Source organism: Neomonachus schauinslandi, chromosome 12 (genome assembly GCF_002201575.2).
Source record: "Neomonachus schauinslandi chromosome 12, ASM220157v2, whole genome shotgun sequence".
Lineage (NCBI taxonomy): Eukaryota > Metazoa > Chordata > Mammalia > Carnivora > Phocidae > Neomonachus > Neomonachus schauinslandi.
The window spans coordinates 18,964,934-18,987,661 of NC_058414.1; the positions used below are offsets into that span (position 1 = coordinate 18,964,934).

At 39.7% G+C, this 22,728-nt stretch overlaps 1 protein-coding gene across 1 annotated transcript in view; it reads right to left on the bottom strand.

Moving 5' to 3' along the window:
• Positions 1-346: 346 nt before the first annotated feature.
• The window catches only part of KMT2E (lysine methyltransferase 2E (inactive)), a 92,131-nt gene continuing 69,749 nt past the window's right edge, over positions 347-22,728 (bottom strand). The window contains 14 exon segments of the mRNA XM_044920181.1: positions 347-2,334; positions 2,337-3,150; positions 4,009-4,106; positions 4,282-4,407; positions 4,511-4,599; positions 5,421-5,707; positions 6,729-7,292; positions 7,434-7,490; positions 7,876-8,126; positions 8,606-8,750; positions 8,907-9,161; positions 11,851-12,159; positions 12,457-12,621; positions 21,759-21,857. Of these exon segments, the coding sequence (XP_044776116.1) occupies positions 1,634-2,334; positions 2,337-3,150; positions 4,009-4,106; positions 4,282-4,407; positions 4,511-4,599; positions 5,421-5,707; positions 6,729-7,292; positions 7,434-7,490; positions 7,876-8,126; positions 8,606-8,750; positions 8,907-9,161; positions 11,851-12,159; positions 12,457-12,621; positions 21,759-21,857 (3,960 nt within the window). The 3' untranslated portion in view covers positions 347-1,633.

Here is a 22,728-nt window from a genome sequence, read left to right on the forward strand (position 1 = left end):
TGACTAGAGTTGAGCCCTAAATGCAGCTCTCTTCATGTACCATCATTAGCTGGTTTTCAAGAGGAAATGGACATTAAAAGTTACTGTAAAACATGACTTTCATTCCTGCCAAATATTAATCCAGTCAGTTTTAGTCTGATGCTTTTCTCCAAAGCACAGAATGTATGTGCTGTGCCAAATTATGTCAATTAGGTGAAAATTGGAAAAAATGTGTTCATTACTTACGGTTCTACTTAATTAATCCTAAGAGGTAGAAGACAAAGAAAAATTTCTTTTTCAAAAACAAAAACTAGCATTGGGTATTTCAGCGAAGTGTCCAAGAGGCTATTTTCATTTCACTTGAGAACTTTAATAATAATGCTGTTTTCGTTTTATATGCCTGAAACAAATTTTTAAGACCTATTACTTTCTTTTTAATACTATAGCTAGAGAGTAAATGTTAATTTAAGGTTTTCAAATAATTTTGATTCATCAGTAGGACACTGCAGTCATGCATGTTCTGCAATGTACAAATGAGATATGTGTGTTGTCAGGCAAAGCTACACCATGTTTTCAAACAGTTGTCAGTTCCGGTCTAGAACTCGATCACATGTAATACTTGAACGATATGGGTTCACAGTTTGTATGATGTCAGTTGGAGGTAGAACCTCCACCCAGCAGAGGAGTTTCCTGCACTGACAGGAAGGAGCGTTGCAGGAACAACCCAACCCCTCACTGCCTCCTGAAGTCCGCCGCAGTCCAGCTGAGGTAGGTGTAGCTGAAGAAAAGGGAAGGCCACTGACAAACTAGAGCTGAAAAAATGGAACTTTTGTAAAAAAAAAACTTGTTTAAACAGATTCCAATCTCAGAAGTTGTACAGGACAATTTGGTAAAACTGACATAATTGTGATTTATTAACATGAATTAAAATGCCCAACCAGTGCTTCAATGTGACAGTATATTTAAAATAAAAAAGAAATTAAAGGCCATATACTGTACTACTTTCACAAAGATCACACAGTTTTGCAAAGACTTGTCATATGTACAATGCTATATATCAAATGAGAAAAGCTGTAAGCAATTATATACGCAAAAGAAATGCAGTATTTACAGTTTGTCAGGAGACATTAAAAATCTATACATTAAATTACATTTTGCTTGCAAATAACCGATAAAACAAAATGAGCCATGTCCACACCAAACTATAAGAATCTGTATTGCATTTTTTTTTTTTTTTTAAATACCTAAGATGCACTCACAGAACTGCTGACAGGAGAAAAATGAAAATCCTCATAGTGCCATTACTTAGCTGTGTACTTAAATGCGTATGTATAAAATAATATAGAAAACATTCACTAAATGAATTTTAACTGCAACAGTAAAATTTAAAGATCATGTAGCATCAAATCTACTGCCAGAAAAACAGCTGGAATGTTCACTTTACAAAATAAAGATACCTAATACTGGCTTAACAGCACATTTTTTAAGGAATTTTAAAAAAGCAAAAACGGGAAAAATACAATGAAAGAGCACTGGTGTTTGTTTTTTTTATACAAAGTTTCATGTACAAGCTTTAAAAAGTACCTTAATAGGTACATATGAAATATACAGTTTATCTTACAGAACATTTTAAAAAATGCTTTTGGAGTCCATTTTAATGCCACCCCGAACCATGGTAATTGTTCTGAAATGTTGGTGGCACCTGTGCTCTGTGGATCGGAATCTGTCCAGGCACTGGGGATGCCTGCTGAGGTCCTTGAACCCCATGTGGCAGGGCCACAGAGCCAGGATGAGGACAGAACCCTGAAGCAGTCGGTGTCGGAATACTGTTTGGTCCTTGGGGCTGGAGATGAGGACCTGCGACTGGTAGTGGACAGTGTGGCCCTGTTCCAGAAGGCTGGTGTTGGGGTCCCGGTCCCAGAGTGGTGTGATGTGTGGCTGGGGAGGGATATGGTGGTACGGCTGGATGAGCACTTGCAGGAAAAAGTGGAGGTCCTTGATGAGGTGGATGGTGTAAGGCTTGAGCAGAGGGGGGATGGTGCCCGGAAGCCAGGACACCAGAAGGTGGCGGCGGCGGCGGCGGCGGGGGCGGCGCTGAGCTGACCACATGCTGGTGTTGTGCTGGTAGACCTTGGAGTCCTGTGGAAGGATGGGGTGGCGGGTGGTGATGAGGGGCAGGACCGGGAGGTGGTGGGGGTGGTGGCAAATGGTGTCCAGCGGTTTGAGAATGAATGTGAGAGCCGGGGGTGACCGCGTGAACAGGCCCTACGACGTGAGCGACAGAGTGCTGCTGATGGGAGCTGGGCTGCGGCACGAGGTGCGGCCCGGGGGCGGGGGGCGGGGGGGGGGGGGGGGCACCACGGCCGGGGCAGTTTGGTGGTGAAGCGGAGGGTTCGGAGAAGGCAAGAAATGGCCCGGAGTGACGTGGTGGCCTGGAGCGGGCTGCTGGCTGCTGGCGCCCGCAAGCGCTTGATTTGGTCCCGACGCGAACACGGCCTGTTGGGAAAGACCACCTTTAAGCTGGTTGTAACCCTGAAAGTTTGCGGAGGGCTGCTGGGGTTGGTAGTACGAGGAGGAAGACGGCGGCGGGGGGGGGGGGGGGGGGGGGGTTGGCCGGCCCGGCTGGGGGGGGGTGAACTGACTGTATGTCGCGGCAGATTGTCCTGAGGGGGTCTGTGTGAACAGTGCTCCAGATGGCGCCTGCTGAGTACTGGCTGGAAGGTTCTGTGCGGCTGGGTAGAAATTTCTCTGAGGCTCGCGCTGAGGTGTTCCCACTTGAGGTGACTGTGCGTGATGAGGCCTGTAGGGCGAGCCTAGCTGCTGGGTAGGGGGCTTTGGTGAGAGATAACCGTGCTGCACAGGCGGGTGGGGTGTCGAGGACTTGGGAGGATTTTCTACGTGAGGGGACGGAGGACAGTGCAACTTGACCGGCGCGGCGGACGGCAGCTTCTGGGAAAGTTGCTCGGCTGAGCTTCGAGCCAGCGGCTGAGGAGGAGGGTTCTTTGGAAGTGCTTGGGTGTTACTTAACAGCTGCTTCTGGGGGAGCTCTGCTTTCGGGTGCACCCCGTTCTCCGCTTCCGGCGCGGTAGCTGTGGCCTCCCAGTGGGAATCGGACTTTGTGGGTGTTTTCCCATGCGGTTGAACAGGAAGTACGGGGCCCGGGGAACCAGGCTGTGGAAAGAAAACGAATCCCGTTAAGGAACGTCTTACATACACTGAGGTTTGTGACCAGCGGTACTGAATGTTACTTCAGGGTTCACTTTACAAAGGGGTAGAGGATAAGGTGGATTAGGGAAGCCCGTCACAGAGGCGTGGGATCCTGAAAGGGCAGCTTTTTCAGTAGTTTAACAAGGTCTGGTACTGAGCTTCATCTGAATTCCCTGGATTAATTTTTATGGAAGACAGGTCTTTCCTTTCAATTTGCCTTTTTCCCCTCAGTGATCCAACCTGCTTTTGAGCCTTATTCTAAAAGAATTCTAGTAACCTCCAGCACTTAGCAAGTTTCAATTCCCTAACAGGACTTGCTGTACCCAACCTGTTTGGGCAAATTAATGTGCTCACCCAAACTGTTGTGATCTGAAACATCTTTTACAGTGTTCAAATACGAAGACTGAAGTACAAGACCACTTAAATGTACGTTTCCCTTACATATAAGGGAAAAAGAAAACCAGTCTCCGATCCCTCATCTTTAGTTTCCACAGATCCTGCCGCCACACGAGACCAGCACGTCTTTCCCGAATCAGGACGGTGATAGCATTTCTTGTCGATGCATTCTCATCTGACCTTTTGTTTTTAGAGAATTGACTGCGTGTGGTCCAAAACTGTATGAAAAAACTGAATTTCCTGGGGTGACAAGGGTGGACCTCTAGCAGAAAATGTAAAGGACTGAAGCACAGTGAGCACGTTAGACCATCTGCTCCCAAAGCGTCCAAAAATCGCCAACTGACGCTTCGTACAGCAGGAGAATCTCCGTATGCATGTGAGAACCCAGTCTCCTGAATGGCCATGTTCGAAGGTCAATTTTATTACCTTGCTCATTTTTGAAGGGCTTTTACAAGTGTTTTGAGAGGTGTCTGGGGATGGACATTCACTTGTAGTCATGGGCTCTGGATTTTCAGGGTCAGGATCTGTAAAGCAGAAGAAGGCCAGAGTCACCGTAACATGGCATGACCAGCACCGCCCTGACTGACACTACAGAGCAGTGTAAACTCTGTGCAGCCCAACTCTGTGGAAAGGCATTCGCCTTGCTGATTCAAAAAGGTTTTGAAAACAATAACCATGATAGGTCATCTGCTTACTGACCTTCTGTAAGTTCACTGAAAGGAGGGACTGGGCCCTTGGGTTGCAACTGGGGAATGTGATTTGAATGAGATGAAGGTGAAGACGGAACATGACTCGGTGAACATGGGACACAGGGTGACTCTCCCCCTAGAGATGAAGCAGACCCAAAGAGAACATTAGAACTGCCAAGAACGAGGGTGCACAGGGACTAGCTGGCTCCACTTTTCGGCAGAAGAACAAGCTCACTTACCACTGTCTTTGTCTTTTCGGTGATCGCTGAGAAGTAGCGCACGCTGGTAACTCCTTTCTCTCACTTGCTCCACTGAGGTTGAAGCGGTCCTTGAACATAAAATCATACCATCAATTCAAGGAAGCTACTGCCAGCTAGATTAGTCTTTGTCCTTGATGGTCAACTTGTCCTCTCAGACCAAGGCTTTTGCTCTGCTGGGAAAATACTCAGGTGTAAAGCTTTGAAAATAGCCAGACTCCAATCCTTTGTCTTAAGCAATTTCTTGGTTGGGGGGGGGAGGGCGGGGAGGGAGCTGAAGTGCATCCGCATTCAGAATGTCACAGCAGGTACCAGATACACCCTTTACCGATCACCTTGTATCTGGACTGTAAGGCTAGTGGGAAGGGGACCCAGGAGGGAAGCGAATGAGCCCTTCTGCCCTTTGCCAAGACCCATCCCATATCCAGCTTCTGCTGTTCCTACTGAAGAAACACTAAAACCTGGTTCTTCTTTTCTGTAACTTGTTAGGGATATAAGGAAATCGCAGGATGCAGACTATGATAAAAGTTCTTTGGAGAGGAATATTGTGAAAAAGGTGAAAATTGTACAAGAGGAAGCACAGTGGACCCTTAGGATAGGCAAATACAGAGGTGGTTTAAAACCCTATCAGCAAAGAGGATCTCTCAAAATCCGGACCACAAATGTCCCTGTCCTTAGAACTGGGGGAACAAGAGCAGACGGTTAGAGAGTTCACCCCAAAGCTTGTGCTTTTCAGAACAGCACACTTCAGATCTTTACAGATCTAGCTGCGTTCACAATCAGCTATGGAAAAGATCCTGCCTGGACAATAAAGAACAGAGACTACTTGAATTACAAGGGATGATACTTCTCAGTTCTAAAGTTAGCAATGGGCTCTTTTAGACAGGCTTACCACTGAACTTCTGGGTCGTTCTTCTCACTGGCAGAAGCTTCCTTAACAGGACAGCTATTGCTGGTTTCTTCTGAAGTAGCACTATGAACTGTAGCTGGTGTCGGTAACGGCAGGCTAGCGGTGCTTTCTAGCTGCTCCCCGCTTTCCCTCCTGTTGCCACAGCCGTCACCACTGCTGCTCGAGCTGCCGCTTGCGTGAGGTGACACGCTAACCAGTGGAAAGTGCTCAGCCTTCGAGCCGCTCTTCCTGGCTTCCCGCTGTCTTTTACGGTACTCTAATAGAGAGACCTTCAGCAAGAAAGAGAAGGAAAAGCAGATCTTTTATTCTTGTTTTATACGTCAGAGTCAAGCTATTCTTTTTTTTCTCAAGAGAATTAGTATATTTACATTAGGAAAATTATGTAAAATAATCTGATTTTGAACAAATAGTAATAATAATAATTAACAATTATCAATGCCTGTTATATGCCAGGCATTGTATTTAGATGATTTACATACATTATCTCATTTAATCCTCACAACAACTCTATGAAATAGGTATATCATCATCCCCATTTTACAGATGAGGAAATTGAGTAACTCACTCACTCCAGGTCACACAGCTGGTGAGTGTTGGAGCCGGGATTCGAACCTAGGTCTTACGTGAAAGCCCGTGCTCTTTCCACTATACTACATTGCTTCCCACAAAGTTGCCAACTGGACTCTGTTACAAAAATTAAAAGCACACATCACTAAGATTCTTTGACTTGCAAAGCAATAAGCCTATTAACAAGTAAAATAAGTGTAGTTTATCCCATTTCTCTGAAATAAGGCATTCTAATTGTCTCAGTATGTCTGCTGCCAACCAAATAATGGTGGTAAGTCAGGGAGCTTAAATTACTATTTACAGAACACTTATCAAAATACTCATATCCGTGGCCGAAATACTATACATGTTATGAAGAAAGAAGCATTTCTCCAATACAAGGCTGCCTGTTCTATGTAAAATAAGGATAATAAGAACACAAGTATTACTCAACTCTGTTTATTTGGCTAGGAAGTGGTTATTTTGAAGTTATTCTTCCAGGGAAATAAATCATCCTGAGGTTTCAATCTCTGAAACCGTGCTTATAAGCATTTTCCATATCACTAGAATGTTTTACTTCTCTGCAAGTATTTTCTAACTGAGCATTTACAAAGGTTTAAAAGTGTACACATCAAAACTTTAACTTGAGTATGAATGCCTTACATAACACATAACTGCTAATAACCCTCAGTAATAGTACAAAAAAGACACTATTAAAAGGACTAAAATCGTTAAATTTGTAACCTTTTTCTTTTGTGGTGGATTCTGGGGTGTGCAACTTCCGTCGATCAAATTGTCATTAACAGTCCGTCCGAAACCAGAAACAAGCCCATCTTCTGAAGTACAAAACACAGGTGTTTCCATAAATATGCCTCTAGTATCATCCTGCGCCAGGCACTTTGACTCACTTATTCGGAAGCCTCCTCCAACCTCCAATTGATGTGAGGGCGTCAGGTCCCTCAAGTTAGAGTTTACTGAGAAGTTAACTCCTGTTCTGTCAGGACTCTTTACCCAGGAAGAATACATTGCGCCCCGTCCAGAGTGAGTAGATTCCAGTTGGCTGTTAGAATCAGTCCTGTCATGTGTAGGTGGTTCCATGGTTTTATGTAAGGCAGTTTGCTCGATTGCATCGAGTCCCAGCTGAAGGTCTGACACAGATTCCTTTTCTCCAGGGCACTGTCTGTTGACTTCAGTCCTGCTCCGAGGGCTGGTATAACCAATAGTCTTTATTTCTTGCAGACCCAGGTCAGTTAAATTAGAATTTCTGAAAGGCCCCAATGTTAACATGGTTGAAGATCGGTCATATCCCTGTTTACAGAATTAAAACAAAAGAATTACACAAATAACCGTATCTTGAGACTACTTATTTTTAAATCTCCCAAAAATTTACGCAAAATAATAAAAGGAAAAGGTCACCGATTTAAATCATCTTTTTGGATAACACCTTACCTCTTGATTATAAGTGCGTCTCTTAATTTCTGGAGAACTTTCTGGGGAAGAAATATTCTATATAAAAGAAATAAGTAGAATTGAAAATTAAAATATATAACTAAATCCAGGATATTTATAGAAATGAAAACTTTAACTGTTACACAGACTTTGGTTTTAAACTTTTTTCTATTTCCATTCCACATGTAAGACCTCTGGCTTTAAGGTCAGTTTGATACACATATAGCCATTAAGTCTGATGCTGAGTATCAGTAAGATGAAAGTTATGCTCATTTTAATAAAAATGTAAAAGTTTAAATTCACATCAATGCATGTTCCAAATTTGCCCTTTTGGTTTCTTAAAAACTTTTTTTTCCTAATCGAAGCACAGTAGTTGTTGGCGGGGGGGAGCTGTTAAATACCATCCCCACAGGTTTTCTTTTCCCCCATTTAAATTTCTCACCTCAAAGTGCATGGTATTTCCTGGTGTGCCAGGAGTTACTGGGGTAACTGGTGAATATATGGGCTTATAACCATTTCTGCAAGCTTCATCATCTGATTTTACCCGTGGAGGAGTGGCAAATGATGGGTCCGTGAGAGTAATATCTGTGTGAGTCGGTGTAGCATACGGTGAAGGAGTAGGTGTGGAGGTTTCAGAGTAAGCAGAATCTAGCAACTGATAAAGTCTTCGTTTTTTTAGTGGTGTAGTTAGATCTGTTGGTGCAATAATCATAGACATTATACTGCTGGTATTTGCTACAATCTAAAATACATTCTGGGAAAGATCAAAACATCAACAATAGTAATTATGATGAATTTCAGCCCCAAACCAAATTTCAGGGTTTTTAAAGATTCTACTAACATGGAACAATCTCTCCCCACCCCCACGTGAGTTAATTTTACTATTACAGCACAGATTATCTTGCCAAATGGCTTACAGGCCTAGGAGTCTCTGAGAAGTCTTAGAAGACAGATGTTAATTTATTTCCAAGAGTTCTTTTCGATCTGAGAAGCAGCCCTAAAATTCACCCATAAGCCCCAATATACATGGTACTGTAAATTTAAGGTTTTCATGTTTATCTTTACCCAAAAGGTTAAGGACAGAAAAAAATGTAACAAAATGCTTCTTTTATCACATGTATAATAACTAGAATGTGTCTTCACACTAAAACAACACCGAAAAGAAATTCCACCTGGGAGGGAGCAGCATTCATTTAGTAGCAGTGGACTTTTACTTTCACCATTGACTGTAGGACTCCTGGATCTTTCTTGACAGGGTGAATTAAATCTATGTAAAATTGATGAGTTTTCCTCTTCTAAGGCTTGTTTCAACCATCGCTGAAATACATAACAAATGAATAGAAATCAGTTTGTAGCTGTTTTATAGCCTATATATGTAGACTGATTCTAAAAGCACTTCACTACCAGGAATGGTAGTTAAGGAAGGAGACTGGCCCGTGGCTCCTAGATTTTTATATCCAAAGAAAAGTTTACCTTCTTGCATGAGCCAGAAATGTTTTCAGTAGGTTCTTTTCTTCTCCTTTTTTCTGAAAGGAATGGTGAAGTAAACCGAATATAGTGCTTAGGAGTAGAGTATACGTGGGGACTATAGGCCAGGCCTGGTAAGGAATTGAGCTGGGTAGCTAACACTTCAGGATCTGTAGTTATGCGCAGAGGCCTTTCTGAAAGGCTGTCTGAAGGTTTTCCTGTCTTCTCATTCTTCTCACTTAACCATTCACTGACCAAGTGCTAGAGAAAAGAAAAATTTGGATCACTCTATATGTAACTCACAGATTCTCCTATTGAACATTTTGATACCAAATTTGAAATTGATAGTATTTTCCAAAATGATACATTGGGTAATTGAAATCATTCACAGATGTCCAAAAAATCAGTACATCATTACATTTCTTAACTTCTCTTACTCCTAAATTTTTTATACAATAGTACTCAGCCAGGAAGAAAACACATTTTTGTAAAATTTTGTAAAATGCTATTTTTGTAAAATAGCAAAGTCTAAGAGACATCAGTACTATAGGTTTGTTACTGCTTCTGTTATCAGTGTGTAAGAAAGATCGGATTTTATGCAGTGTTTTTCTACCCCGGCTGCCTATCAGAATCTCTAGATGATGAGACCAATGCATATACATTTAAAAAAAAAAAAAAAAAAAGGTGTCAGCATTGACAATCACTATTTGAAAATTTACATAGTCCTTTTTCAGTTAATTCTGTTAATTTATTTTTATCCACAGTGTATGTAGTTCAGTCTTTATTGGTTATATGAATATACCTAATCCTAAAATATAATGACTACTCACTTTTTTTTGTAGGCTAGCTATAGTTATTTAATAAAGCAGTTGTAATAGGCATGGAAATAAGGATTACATCTGTCAGCACAAGCACATTTTGTTTGCTCTGTGGGCATTCATATCTTTTCTATCTGGTAATCAGATGATATGCTTGTTATTTTTACTCTACGTATAATTTGTTAAAAAAAAAAAAGTACTAAAAGTAGTATATGCATTCTCACACATAGATACACACACATTAAAAAAATAATCTACCGACATGGTCTTCCAGTGACAATCATTAAAACATTCTAGCATTTTTCCCCTCCCCCCCCCCTTTTTTTCAATGTATGTACAACTGCATATCCAGGACAAACTAGAGAAAGCCTGTGGAGTCTGCAGCCAGGCTGCCTGGGTAGGAATCCGGGCTTTGCCACTTACAACGTGACTTCAAGCACGTTATAAAACTTTTCTACATCTCAATCCTTATCTGTAAAAGAAGGGTCATACAGAAACTAGCTCTGGGTTTTGGTTACTGTGGTTATTGTGAGGATTAAAAAAGCTAAATAACATACATAAAGCTCTTCAAGTAGCATAGTATCTGGCCCAGAGTAAGTACTATGTCTTCTTACACTGAATGAAGCCTTCACATTAGGGGAAATCATGATAATTTGGTGCTCGAATAGTATGTTTAAAAGAAGGGAATACCATCAACAAAACCTGTGGCAAAGGAGGCTTTTTTAGAGAATCAAATGGGAGTAAAAGTCTACATCTCAAACCAGAAATTTAAATAAATTGATAGCGCCACAATAATTTAGCCATTTAAAAATTAAAAGGCAGGAATTATGTCATATTTGTAGTTAAGAAAGTATCTTCTTTAAACATGAGTTTTTCTTTTCACTAACCTAAATTACAAAGAAAAGTTGCAATTATTTTTTGTCCCTCCAAAGTGGGCAAAAATAACTGCTCATTGTTTTTGTTTTTTTAATTCCAGTATAATTAACATACATTTAACTGCTCATGGTTTAAGGCAAGTGTGGGCTTGCTTATTCAAGATCCATGGGGCAGTAAGGAAGAGTACAGCCTTCCAATTAGAACTGTGTTTAGATCTTGTCTCTAACTAACCCTCTGACTCGCCATTAAAGTATAGTCCTGGGTTCATCCTAGATGTTTACTGAATATACTTCTCCTGGTTTCACAGTACCTCAAACTGTAATGGATCTGGTAAGAACAAGATAAATTAAGTTTCAAAACATTCTGTTATGTAAGTGTACAAGAAGAATCCTGTTATGATCTAACCGCCCCCCTCCAAAAAAGAGCCCAAGGATTACCACTTTGATATCTCTGCTCCAATCTACTAGATTCTACTGGGGGCTAGGGGTGCTTCCTAAGGATGTTCTGTTCTTCCTAAGGATGTTCTGTTATTTCTGAGCTGTAAAGCTCAGGTTGGTTTATCTCAGTGAATAGTTTCCCATAATTGCTTTATTAAGTCTGACAGTTTTTCAAAGATGGATAAATTCCTCTAAAACTACCCTTCTTTATGGCAATCAGCAGTTTCTTCACATTTAATTCTTATAATCTATCTATACTGTGAAAATTGTAGGAAATACAAAGAATAAAGGATAACATATGTAAAACCAATTGTTTCTGCAAAGTGTAAATTTAGTACATAGGAACATAAAAAGGAATTTTCATAAATTATTAAAATAATTACATTGTGATCTGCAATTCTAAAAGGAAGTTAACAACAGTGCAAACATTTTTATTAACTGATTTTACTGTTTTGTGATTCTCATTCTTAGTTTAAAAACTCTTTAAGTGTAAAAACTATGCCTTCTGTTCCTTACGAGATGTTCCAAACTGAATTTTTTTTTTTTTTTTAGATTTTTTTATTTATTCATTTGACAGAGCAAGACAGAGAGGGAACACAAGCAGGGGGAGTGGGAAAGGGAGAAGCAGGCTTTCCGCTGAGCAGGGAGCCCGATGCGGGGCTCGATCCCAGGACCCTGGGATCACGACCTGAGCCGAAGGCAGACACTTAACGACTGAGCCACCCAGGCGCCCCCCCAAACAATCTTAAAAACACAAATATATTTAACATCATAAGACATTCTCGTTAGAAGAGTTCCCCTGCTCCTGAAGAGCCCTACCTTCTTAGTTTTCGGGTACTTGGCAGGACATTTAGTAAGTGCTGGAGCTTCAGTTTCGGGAATTAGTTCTGCTAGTGCAGTTTCAGCTTCAGGTTCGATTGCAAGTACAGTGTTCTCAATGTCGTTTTGTTGTGAAGTGACTTCTAGATCAGGAGAAGATGGCTGGATATCTGAGCACATGCTCACAGTCCTGTGTCTCCGACGCTGTTGTCCAATGTGCGTCCGACTGCGAGAAAAACTTTTTCTCTGTTTAGTTCTATTCACCTTGGCAGGGGGGGGCTTGCTAGCAGTTTCTTCTTTTGCTTGTTCCTAATTCAAAATACAACAGAGTGGAACTTCCGATACTATGTTTACAGAAGTGAGAAGTTGAAATCTAAAAGCATTCATCTACTTCAGAAGCTAATTTCCTTAAGCTTATGAATTCTGATAAATTAACATGACTTTTTTAGTCTAAAACAAACAGAATCTTATGTCTCAGGTCTAAATTCTCAGGATTTGAAAAATGCTACTGAACAGCATTAGATGTTAAAAGTTCTTTACAGATGCAACTAAATCAGGTGTGACAATTTTATCAGAAAGTGCTTAAGTATGAAAACAAAACTATACCTGAATAACTTCAGCATCGCTGACAATCTGTGCATCTTTACATTCCGTTTTAACTTCAGTTTTGGCTGTGCTGATCCTTTCCAAAGCTTGTTCTCTTCTTTTCTCTCTTTTTTCAAGTCTGGCAAAAGCTTGCAGAATTGCTTCCATTTTCCTTTCTTCTCTTGTCTACAAAATTTAAATTTCAAGTGGCATAATAAATGTCATTGTTTTGAAGTAAAATTCTAAAGTCCCACTGTTCATGACAAATATAAAAAATAAATTCTATGATGTTAGCAAAACATTTCTATTGATGATAGCTTGGGGGGAGGGGGCGGTTAACATACTCATTCGAGATACTTCAGAGTCTGAAACGTCTTAGGAAGCCCTGTTATTACAAATACATTTCATGAAAGGAATACTTGTTGGATGATTGTCAACGATAAGGATAAAGCAACCCCCCCCCCCAAAAAAAAGGCATAAGAAACTATCTTGCTTTACCAAACTGAAAATCCTTCTCAATAATAGGGAGGTTAACCCTTTTTAAAATAATGTTCAAAATTCCCACGTTAATAAATGTTGAAAAGATCCCATTCACAGAAACTTAGGGAGTGAATACATTATTGACATGTGGCAGGATATTATAAGGTGAAGTCCTGGGTTCAAATTATGACTCTACTAGTCATTTACTATCTTTGTGACCCTAGGCAACTTAACGACCCTAGTTATTAACTTTTTTGAGCTTCTTACAAAATGTGGATAATAATAATTACACATCACTGAATTGTTACTGAGTTCAAATAGAAAGTATCTGTGCAGTTTGCCAACAGCACTTGGAAAATGGGAGGCATTCCCGAAGCGTCAGTGGTTATCTGTACTTTAGCTTTCTTGCCCTCCGTCGGAGTTCTTACAAGGCACTCTACTACCCTCTGACCTTCCTGTCTTCCACTGACAGTTTAAGGCAAGAGTTCCTTTGTCCTTCAGTTCTCCTTAGAGAGAGAGTATTCAAAGCAAGACCCAGAGCCTTGGCCTGATGGGCCTGGCAAGGGCTTCAGCTTTCAACCAGAAACAGGAAGCGCTTCCATGGACTGCCCAATTCTTCAGATGAAGAGAACCAGGTCCTGAGTCTCAGAGCCATCTGGCTTTCCTCCTCTTGTCAGTGATGTGAGAGAGAAGGGTTAGGAACGCAAGCTCGGGGCTTTAGTCCCGGTAACTATCAGCAGAGGTTTAAGCATTAAGACACACTCTGGAAACTACTGCTTACTGTATTTTTTCCTTCATTTTTTAAAAAAAGATTTATTTTAGAGACAGACCATGTGCACCAGCAGGGGGAGGGGGTGAGGGAGAGGAGAGAGAGAAGAGTCCACAAGTAGACTACCCGGTTGAGCGCAGAGACCCAAGTGGGGCTCCATCCCACGCCCCTGAGATTGTGACCTGAGCCCAAATCAAGTGCCAGCTGCTTAACTGACTGAGCCGCCCAGGCGCCCCTTTTTCTTCATTTTTTACACTCAGTAAGGGGACAAACTCCTGTGACAATACTGCTAAGCTTCTAGTTAGTCTCACTCTTACAAGACCTATTATCCTCACTTTATATTGCAGGTAAGAAAACTAAGGTCCACAGAGGTAAGGCTGCTTGTTTGTGGACACAACACACACACCTTCTCTTGCTTTGGGATGGGCAATGGGCACTAAAATTAACAGCACAGGCAAATGTGGTCAAAACTGGAACTGGAAGTTTTACTTAAACTTTACCCTTTCATCTCATGGCTCTTTATAAAAATCCTATCTCTGTATGAGGGCTTTTCTAAAATCCTAAATTTAGAAATCCTAAATTTAGAAATCTGGAGTAATAAAAAATGATTCTCTGGGGCGCCTGGGTGGCTCAGTCGTTAAGCGTCTGCCTTCGGCTCAGGTCATGATCCCAGGGTCCTGGGATCGAGCTCCGAGTCGGGCTCCTTGCTCGACAGGAAGCCTGCTTCTCCCTCTCTGCCCCTCCCCCTGCTCTTGCTCTCTCTCTCACTGTGTCTCTCTCTCAAATAAATAAAATCTTAAAAAAAAAAAAAGATTTTCCTAACTGCTTCACCTGTTCAACAGGGGAGGGGGTGAGGAGGGAGAATGGGTTAACTATTGTGGTTATTTTCTCTTTTCAAAAATTTTAAAATCTGGGGCGCCTGGTTGGCTCAGTTGGTTAAGCGACTGCCTTCAGCTCAGGTCATGATCCCGGAATCCCGGGATCGAGTCCCGTATCGGGCTCCCTGCTCGGCAGGGAGTCTGCTTCTCCCTCTGACCCTCCTCCCTCTCATGCTCTCTGTCTCTCATTCTCTCTCTCTCAAATAAATAAATAAAATCTTTAAAAAAAAATTTTTTTTAAATCTGACGAAAAGTACATTTTTCCAAAAGAAACAAACTTAGCAAGAATCATTTTATGTATAAAAAATTACCAGTATTTAAGATAAATATGAATTTATGACAAAAATCTGACATAGTTCAATATTTACTTGTTTTAGATGGTTAGAGTGAGGGTGAAAGATAAAATTGACATAAAGACCTAAAAACTGAACTCCCAGGGTGCCCTGCTTAAGCATCTGACTCTTGACTTTGGCCCATGTCACGATCTTGGGGTCATGAGATCCAGCCCTGCTTTGGGCTCTGTGCTGAGCATGGAGACTGCTTTAAGATTCTCTCTCTCCCTCTCCCTCCCTCCCACAGCTTGCACACATGTGCGCTCTTTCTCTCTCAAGAAATAAAAATACTGAACTCTGTGTAAACAATACAATTAATTGACAGTCAAAGGAAAATACTTTAGAGGTGACTCAATCTTTTTGAGCTAGTTAAGATCTTAAAAAAAACCTAGTCCTGTGCTGCCGAGAAACCAAAGCCCATGTGTATTGTGTGACTCATTCAAAGGCAGAGCCATAGTTACTATCCAAGTTTCCGGGTTCCTAATTTACTCTTTCCAATTAACCACCACTGATACTACATAAAGCAAAATGAAGCGTAACTCTTTACACATTTACTACAGCTGTCAACTGAAAGCACTAAAGAGATACCCGAATACTTTTAATACAATCTCATCTTAAAGAAACACACAAACGTTGGAAATGTAAGCATGCCTTTGATTTTTCTACATGAAAAAATAGGAGCACACTGGTCTACGTTTATTTTAAATTCCTTAAGTTTCCTGTGTCGTTCAGCATTTGGTTCACACTGCATGGAATACCGTTGATACACAGTATCTATTTAATGACTGAAAACCTGCCAATTTTATAGACCTAACCGAAAAATAACCAGTTCTATTAGATAGCTTGGGGTAATTACAGGTTGTGTAGGGGATTAGAGAAACTAGGAGTCCTAATTAAGCCCAGCAGACCCTAACATTTGTGCTTGATAGAGTTCAGATACGGCTTAGTGCTAAGACCTGTGTATTCTGTAACCATGACTCATTATTCCAAGCCCATGACCCAACCTCAGAATCACTGTTACCTGAGCTGAGCAATCACAGAGCTGATACAGAATTAGAATTAGACAGGTTTGCCTTTCAGGAATACTACATTAGCACTTGACATATTGTTAATGCTGGAGTATTGGGTGCTAAACTGAACTATGAAGGATCCCTGATGAGATCTATCCAACAGATTGCTTTTATGACATGTATCTTTAGTTTATGGTCTTATAGAGCAAATAGAACAGAGTACTTTAATTCCTGTAAGCAGAAGAAAGTCTGCTTAACATCCCTTTATAGGACTTTATCACTTGAGTAGGTATTTTTGTTTCAATTTTGTTCTTCCATATATAAACACACTGGAGCACCAATCTGACTTGAAATCATATAACTTGATATACTTGGAAGAGACGATGAAGATCTTGTCTAAGCCTCCTTTCAGTAAATGGTGAGGTCCATATAGTTCAAGGGTACATAATAAAGAACACCTATTCAAGTTTTATACAGTACTGCAACTGAAAAAATAAACTCCACTGAGTAAATTGTTATAACTTATCCTAATAATCAGAGATAATGGTACTTTTTCACTGAGTAAAAACAAGCTGATGCACTGTGGGTACCCCACAGCAGCTTTAGAGGACAATGTGCCTCGTAGGAGAGTGAAAGAATTGGGAAGGAAACAAAATGAAGACCTCTAGGGACTCACGGTTTCTTTCTTTTTACCTTGCTAATGGGTAGAAAGTGGTTCTTAAAATAAAAAACTTGCCTTTTAAAGGAAAGGGAACCAGCAGGGTCAGCCTGCCAAATTACCCTACCCACAGCCTTGAAATAGAGAAAGTAAGAGATTCCTCACTCAAATAACTTTGCTTATCCTCTTGAACAAGAGTTAGAGATTAATTTATTAATCTTTTAAAAAATGGTTAAGATTACTAATTACCAATAGAGTAATTCCAAACTAGTAAGTATGTCTTGTGGGGTATCCCCATTTCTTCTCTACCACATGATGATTCAGTTTATCCTCACAGTACTGCTTCCTCTTTGATATTTCTTATTCCATGCATGCCATCCTCCATGAAAGCTTCTCCAGAACCTGGCCGCCCAGTACCTTCAGTGGTCCTCAGCATATAGCAAACACTCACAGTTTTGTTAAATGAGTAAGAATTGTGTATATATTATATAAAGCACATGTCACTGTTATGTGAAAGCATGGAATGAAGTATTTTAACAAGATTTTGGAAATCTTGAATTTCTTACAAGGCAGCTAAATCTGAATATCCTCATTTTGTTTGAACAGAATACCAATAAAAATAAATGGGTTCCCTTTTGCTATTCAATACCGTGTCATTAATCACTCATCTTTAGAAACACAATTCCTAAACTCTGGAATGAGAGAAAATGGAGACCTCTTTAAGAAAATTAAAATTAGTAACTGACATAAACTTAGTCATGTTATAAGAGAAAATTGATCAGATGGGTGATATATTTCACATATCCTCAGATGACTTTCCTGACAAGAAATTTATCCTAATGATATCTTACTATTAAAATTTCTTCTGCATCTTCTAAAGCAATCTTCTAAGTCAAGTTACTTCCTAGAGACATTAGGAACAGGAGGATTCTTTCTAGGCTTTTCCCACAGGATGCTTGTTCCATCAAATAAAAATCTGTAGGATATCAAAGGTGTCACAACAAACAAGTTGCAAGGGTGTCTAAGTTTATGAAATGGTTTCATAAACAGAGTAAGTTTTTAAACACACCATGTGTATACTGGGAAACTCAAAGTTGGGGACCTGAAGCACTGTTTACTCAACTGGCCAAAGAGCTCTTTTTTTCACAAAATGTCTTAGAGTTCTGTGGAGTAATTTCTGGTGTGAAGGATGAGGGATAAGAAAATTATGGAGACTCCTGCATCCTGGCAAGGCCTCCAGGACACTATCTGGCCTATAAGGAAGCTTCAATTAATTCACTACTTATATCTCTACTTACATGGCTGCCAGAAATATTTAGTAGGCTCATTTACTGACCATGTACTTCATAAAAGCCAGGCATTTTTTCCCCTAAGGAGCTGGGGCTATAACAATTAACAAAAAGACAGATTCTCGCCCTTATGTAGTTTATATCCCAGTGATATACACTTAATTCCAGATTTTCCTAGCTGCTTGACAAGCATCTCACAACCTGGGTGACCATCTTTTCATACCCTTTTTGTTTTTTTTTTTTATTAAAGATTTTATTTTTCATTTATTTGAGAAAGAGAGCAAGCACAAATGGGGGGAGTGGCAGAGGGAGAGGGAGAAGCTGACTCCCCGCAGAACAGGGAGCCCTACTCAGGACTCAGTCCCAGGACCCTGAGATCATGACCTGAGCCAAAGGCAGATGCTTAACCATCTGAGCCACCCAGGCGCCCATTTCTTAAATCTCTATCCTCTTAAGTGTGAAGGCCTCCTGAACCACCTTCCCTGGATTCCAGTTTAAGCAATCTGACAACAATATACCATCAAATATTACCAAGACTATATATCCCCAAGATACAGTCTTTCCATAATGCCACAAAAAATTATTTTGAAAACAGATCAGAAGATACTTAGGAAGTTCTTTTCATGCCATTATAAATTGCGGGAGGGGGGCAAGCCTCCTTTTTTATTTAAATCTTTCAAAAGCTTTATGTTTTAATTGATCACTTGTTTAACAAAATGCGGTGAGCTTCCCAATATAGCCTCCTGCCGCACACTCTCTTTACCTCTGACAAGGTTATGGCCACCTCACCTCACTTCACCTTACCTACTACTGTGTACCTGGGGGCCTCCACTCAGTAGTGCCCTGGCTTTGGAATCAGGTGAGTATAAACAGCCTACTGTATTTCAACTGCCGTAGCTTAACTGAGCTGATTGTAAGATTCTCCAAAGTCAATTCCAACCCACTGCCAAAGAAGTATTTCTTACCAGCTAAAAAGCAAATGTCAATAATCTATTCAGTTCTATACCATTCAGGCACAAATTTGCTTTTGTAAGTAGGTAACAACTTCTTAAGGGGAAAAAATAATGATTGGAGGGAAAAGGAAAATGTTCATAAAAGAATAGCTTTCTATTTTGGTTATATAATAATTTGAATAAATATTCTTCCATGAAATCTTTATCATTCAACATTTCATGTGATCTGCTAGCAACCAACCTTACCTCCCCTACTCCCCTCAAAAACAGCCTATATGATCCCAGCCAAGTAGGATTTATCACTTTTATAACCCCCTCCAGGCTATTTTCCCTACAGGCTATTTCTCCACTCAATGCCATACAATTTAGCTACAAGCTAATCTGTACTTGTTCCACCCCTACTCCTAAGGTCCATCATAAATACTATCTCATGAAACGGTCTCTGAGCCCCCCCACCCCACCCACAGCTCTAAGTTACCATATTTATAGTTCCTTTACCGCATTTCTTGCTGCACTGTAACTGTTTCTGTAAATGCCCCTGAAGGCAGAGACATTGTCTTATCTTCCAACTCCACCAAAAAGAACAAGCAAGCAACCAAAGTAATACATCCACTGGTGCAATTTTTGGGAGACTGAGCAAAATGCTAAATACTAGGTTGTGTATGAAAGCCATTTATGTAGGTAAACACTGTCGAATCAATTTCCTACACTTCAAGCTATACTACAAAAGGATGGGCTGAAATATATTTTAATTTGGACATTACATGGTATTTATCTGGGAGGAGAGTATGACTAACTCCTTTTATATCCCAATCTCATAAATATACAAGAGAACTAGTATCTCCTATTATATCCATAATGATTTAAAGTCTGTCAAAGAAGGAAATTTCAATCAGCTTAACATGTTTCTCAGGCATTGTCCTTATTAGTCTTTCCAACTACTAATGTTAACCTAACCAATAAAAGAGGCAGACACCAAAGGCTGATTAATATTCAAACTTTTCAAAACCAAATATTTTGTTCCTCACAAATACTAATATGTTGGCAGGGGTGGGGGAGACCATGCCAGTTGGCTTGAGAATCCTAGGATGCATGCTTTCACATTCTGCTTATTTGAGTATATCCAAAAATTCTGTAATTGAGATATCAAAGCAAATGTACCAATTAGACATAGTAACACTGCAATGATTTTGAGAGCTACAGGTCAAGGAGCAAATATTTTTAAGTATTTTTTTCATATCCCTTCAAAATACCAGACAAATTCTAAACACTGATACTTTTCAAGTTTTCCACAATTTACTTGAATGAAAAATACCCAGCTGCACAGCAACCTTAGAAGCAGATATTAAAATGAATATGCTAAAATGGACACAGATTTTAATTATTATATTAATTTATTAATTATATGTAACATAAAATATATTAATAAATATATTAATAATTATTATTTAATTAATACAGCATACTATAACAGGTAAAATCAGGACCAAAAATGGACCAAGTAAGCCTTTTTTATCTGTCCAAAGTTCCATCAGCAAAAGGGTATTTCTATTTTCTTCTGGGATCTGAAAATGAGGATGTTCTAAGTTCACGATTTTCTCAGCATTAAAAGAGAGATATTTTTAAAGTAGCCCTACAGTCATAAAAACTTTTTTAAAAATGCAATCTGAGTAAAATTATTGTAAGGGCATTAAATAAACCTTTTTTTTTTAATCTCATGATTTTTTCAAAGCAGTTGTTACAGCCCTTCAAGTCTCTTGTGAAAAGAGGCTCCTCCTACCAGACACATGCCTCATCCAAAACCCAGTGATACTCTAAATCGGTTTTGCCCTGCTGTGGCTATCGTGGAATGAATGGGCCAATACTGAAAATCTAGTCAAGAGAGGGCCACAGGTAATTTGAGTAGACAGATAATTTAGATGTATCCAAATTTTGAAAAGGGTTCAAGAATTCCTTTAGATTTAAGGAAAAAACTCCTCTCTTTATAACCAATTCCTTCAGTACTTTCTCCTATAGTTTTTTAAACATCACCCTGTCCCCTCAGAGCAGTGTCTCTGAAATCCAGAAGCTGTGAAACAGTTCCACATGGCTCTCATAATTCTGAACAGCAACAATGAAATACTGTTACAGGAATGACCATCCAGGCAATATAACAGACTTACATTAAGTAGGCCTACAATGACTAAATTCCAAAGATCTTATCCCTCCCTACCCTAAGTATAGGACACCTGAGATTCCATGCAATACAGCATGAAAATCACAGATAGGAAACAAGGAAGCATATAAAATAAAAGGGAGTGGGGGAAACCCATACTAAGATTATTAATTGGTGTATAAAATCATTTTCAAATCCTTAGGCAAACTGGTCTAAATATTATAGCCACTGCTAAATTAACGTGGATTTCTAAGAAAATATCTTGTATTATTTACTTACAAATATCTGTATAAAAAGTAGAACAAAGAACATAAATACCAAATGCATTTTAATGAAAACCTTATTTTATGATACCAGTATGAGATACAGACATAGTAGCTACCAAAGAGTGGGGTTTTTCTTACATAAGTCATTTATTTGGCGCTGTTATAAGCTTTAAAATTCCATTTTTGCTTTACATTAAATTACGAAGAGAAAAGATACATTTCGCTAATGAAAGACATTCTGAACAGTAATTCTGGCATTAAAATTTATTAATAGTTCTCAGCTTCAAAAATGTTAAATGTCACACATTCTAAAATTTCTAACGAACACACATAAAAACAGGGAAGATTCGTGCAAGTTACTTGCATGGTAATAACAAAGCCAAAGAGAAATGCTCAGTGGCACATCATGTTTGCTAACTTGAAACAAAGAACAGGGTCAAAACTCTCCTAAAGGCAGCAACAACTACTATGGGACAAGCAGCTGTCACCAGCCCAAGAGACAGCACGAAGCAGCTACTGGCTTCCCAACTTACCATCTTCCTTTTCCTCTCTGCAATCTGCTCCTCCGATTCCATTTCTACTTCATTGCTAATGGGAGTTTTTTCTTCTATGTCATCAATAAAATCTGGTTCCTGAAAGATGGAAATGACTGCTTTATAAAAGAAACTACTATTTCATCTACAAACTAGGGACAATGAACTATTATAAATGCCTTTCGACCACTACTAATGCATTCAACAAAATAAAAGTACAAGCCTACTGAAATCCATTTCAGAACTTTAAAACTCGTTTTAAATCAAGAAAATTTTCAAAATTAAGTAATTTTGCTTTTTAAAGTTCTAGTCAATAATGTTATTAATAGAGCCCACAAGGTCAAATATGGTAGCACAGCCTTCTGTTTATATTCTTCCCAAAACATAAACATAAAATTACTTCATAAAACCTGGCGCCTATTGACACCAAGTGCTCAATAAATGTTTGTTCAATTTAAAGCTTATGGGAAATTATCATTAAATTGATTACCGAATTACGGAAGACGGGGTACTGGAGATGAGTGAAACCTTACTTAATTTTCATTTTAAATGGTCCCTCCTAACTTCCATTTATGTAGAGGGCATCGCTGGCAGGGCAGACATATGGGCCAAACTCATCCCCCAAAATTATCTTATGTGTTAAGAGAATTTTCTCTGAAAAATCCTCTCTTATCCTTATAGAATTGATATAATTATGCCCCAAATGTTTAAAAAAAGGAAATTAAGACTTTAAGAATACTTATGGGCGCCTGGGTGGCTCAGATGGTTAAGCGTCTGCCTTTGCCTCGGGTCATGATCCCAGGGTCCTGGGATCGAGTCCCACATCGGGCTCCCTGCTCTGTGGGGAGCCTGCTTCTTCCTCTGCCTTTCTCTCTCTCTGTCTCTTATGAATAAATAAATAAAATCTTTAAAAAAAAAAAAAACTTTAAAAAGAAAAAAAGAACACTTATTGGGCGCCTGGGTGGCTGTC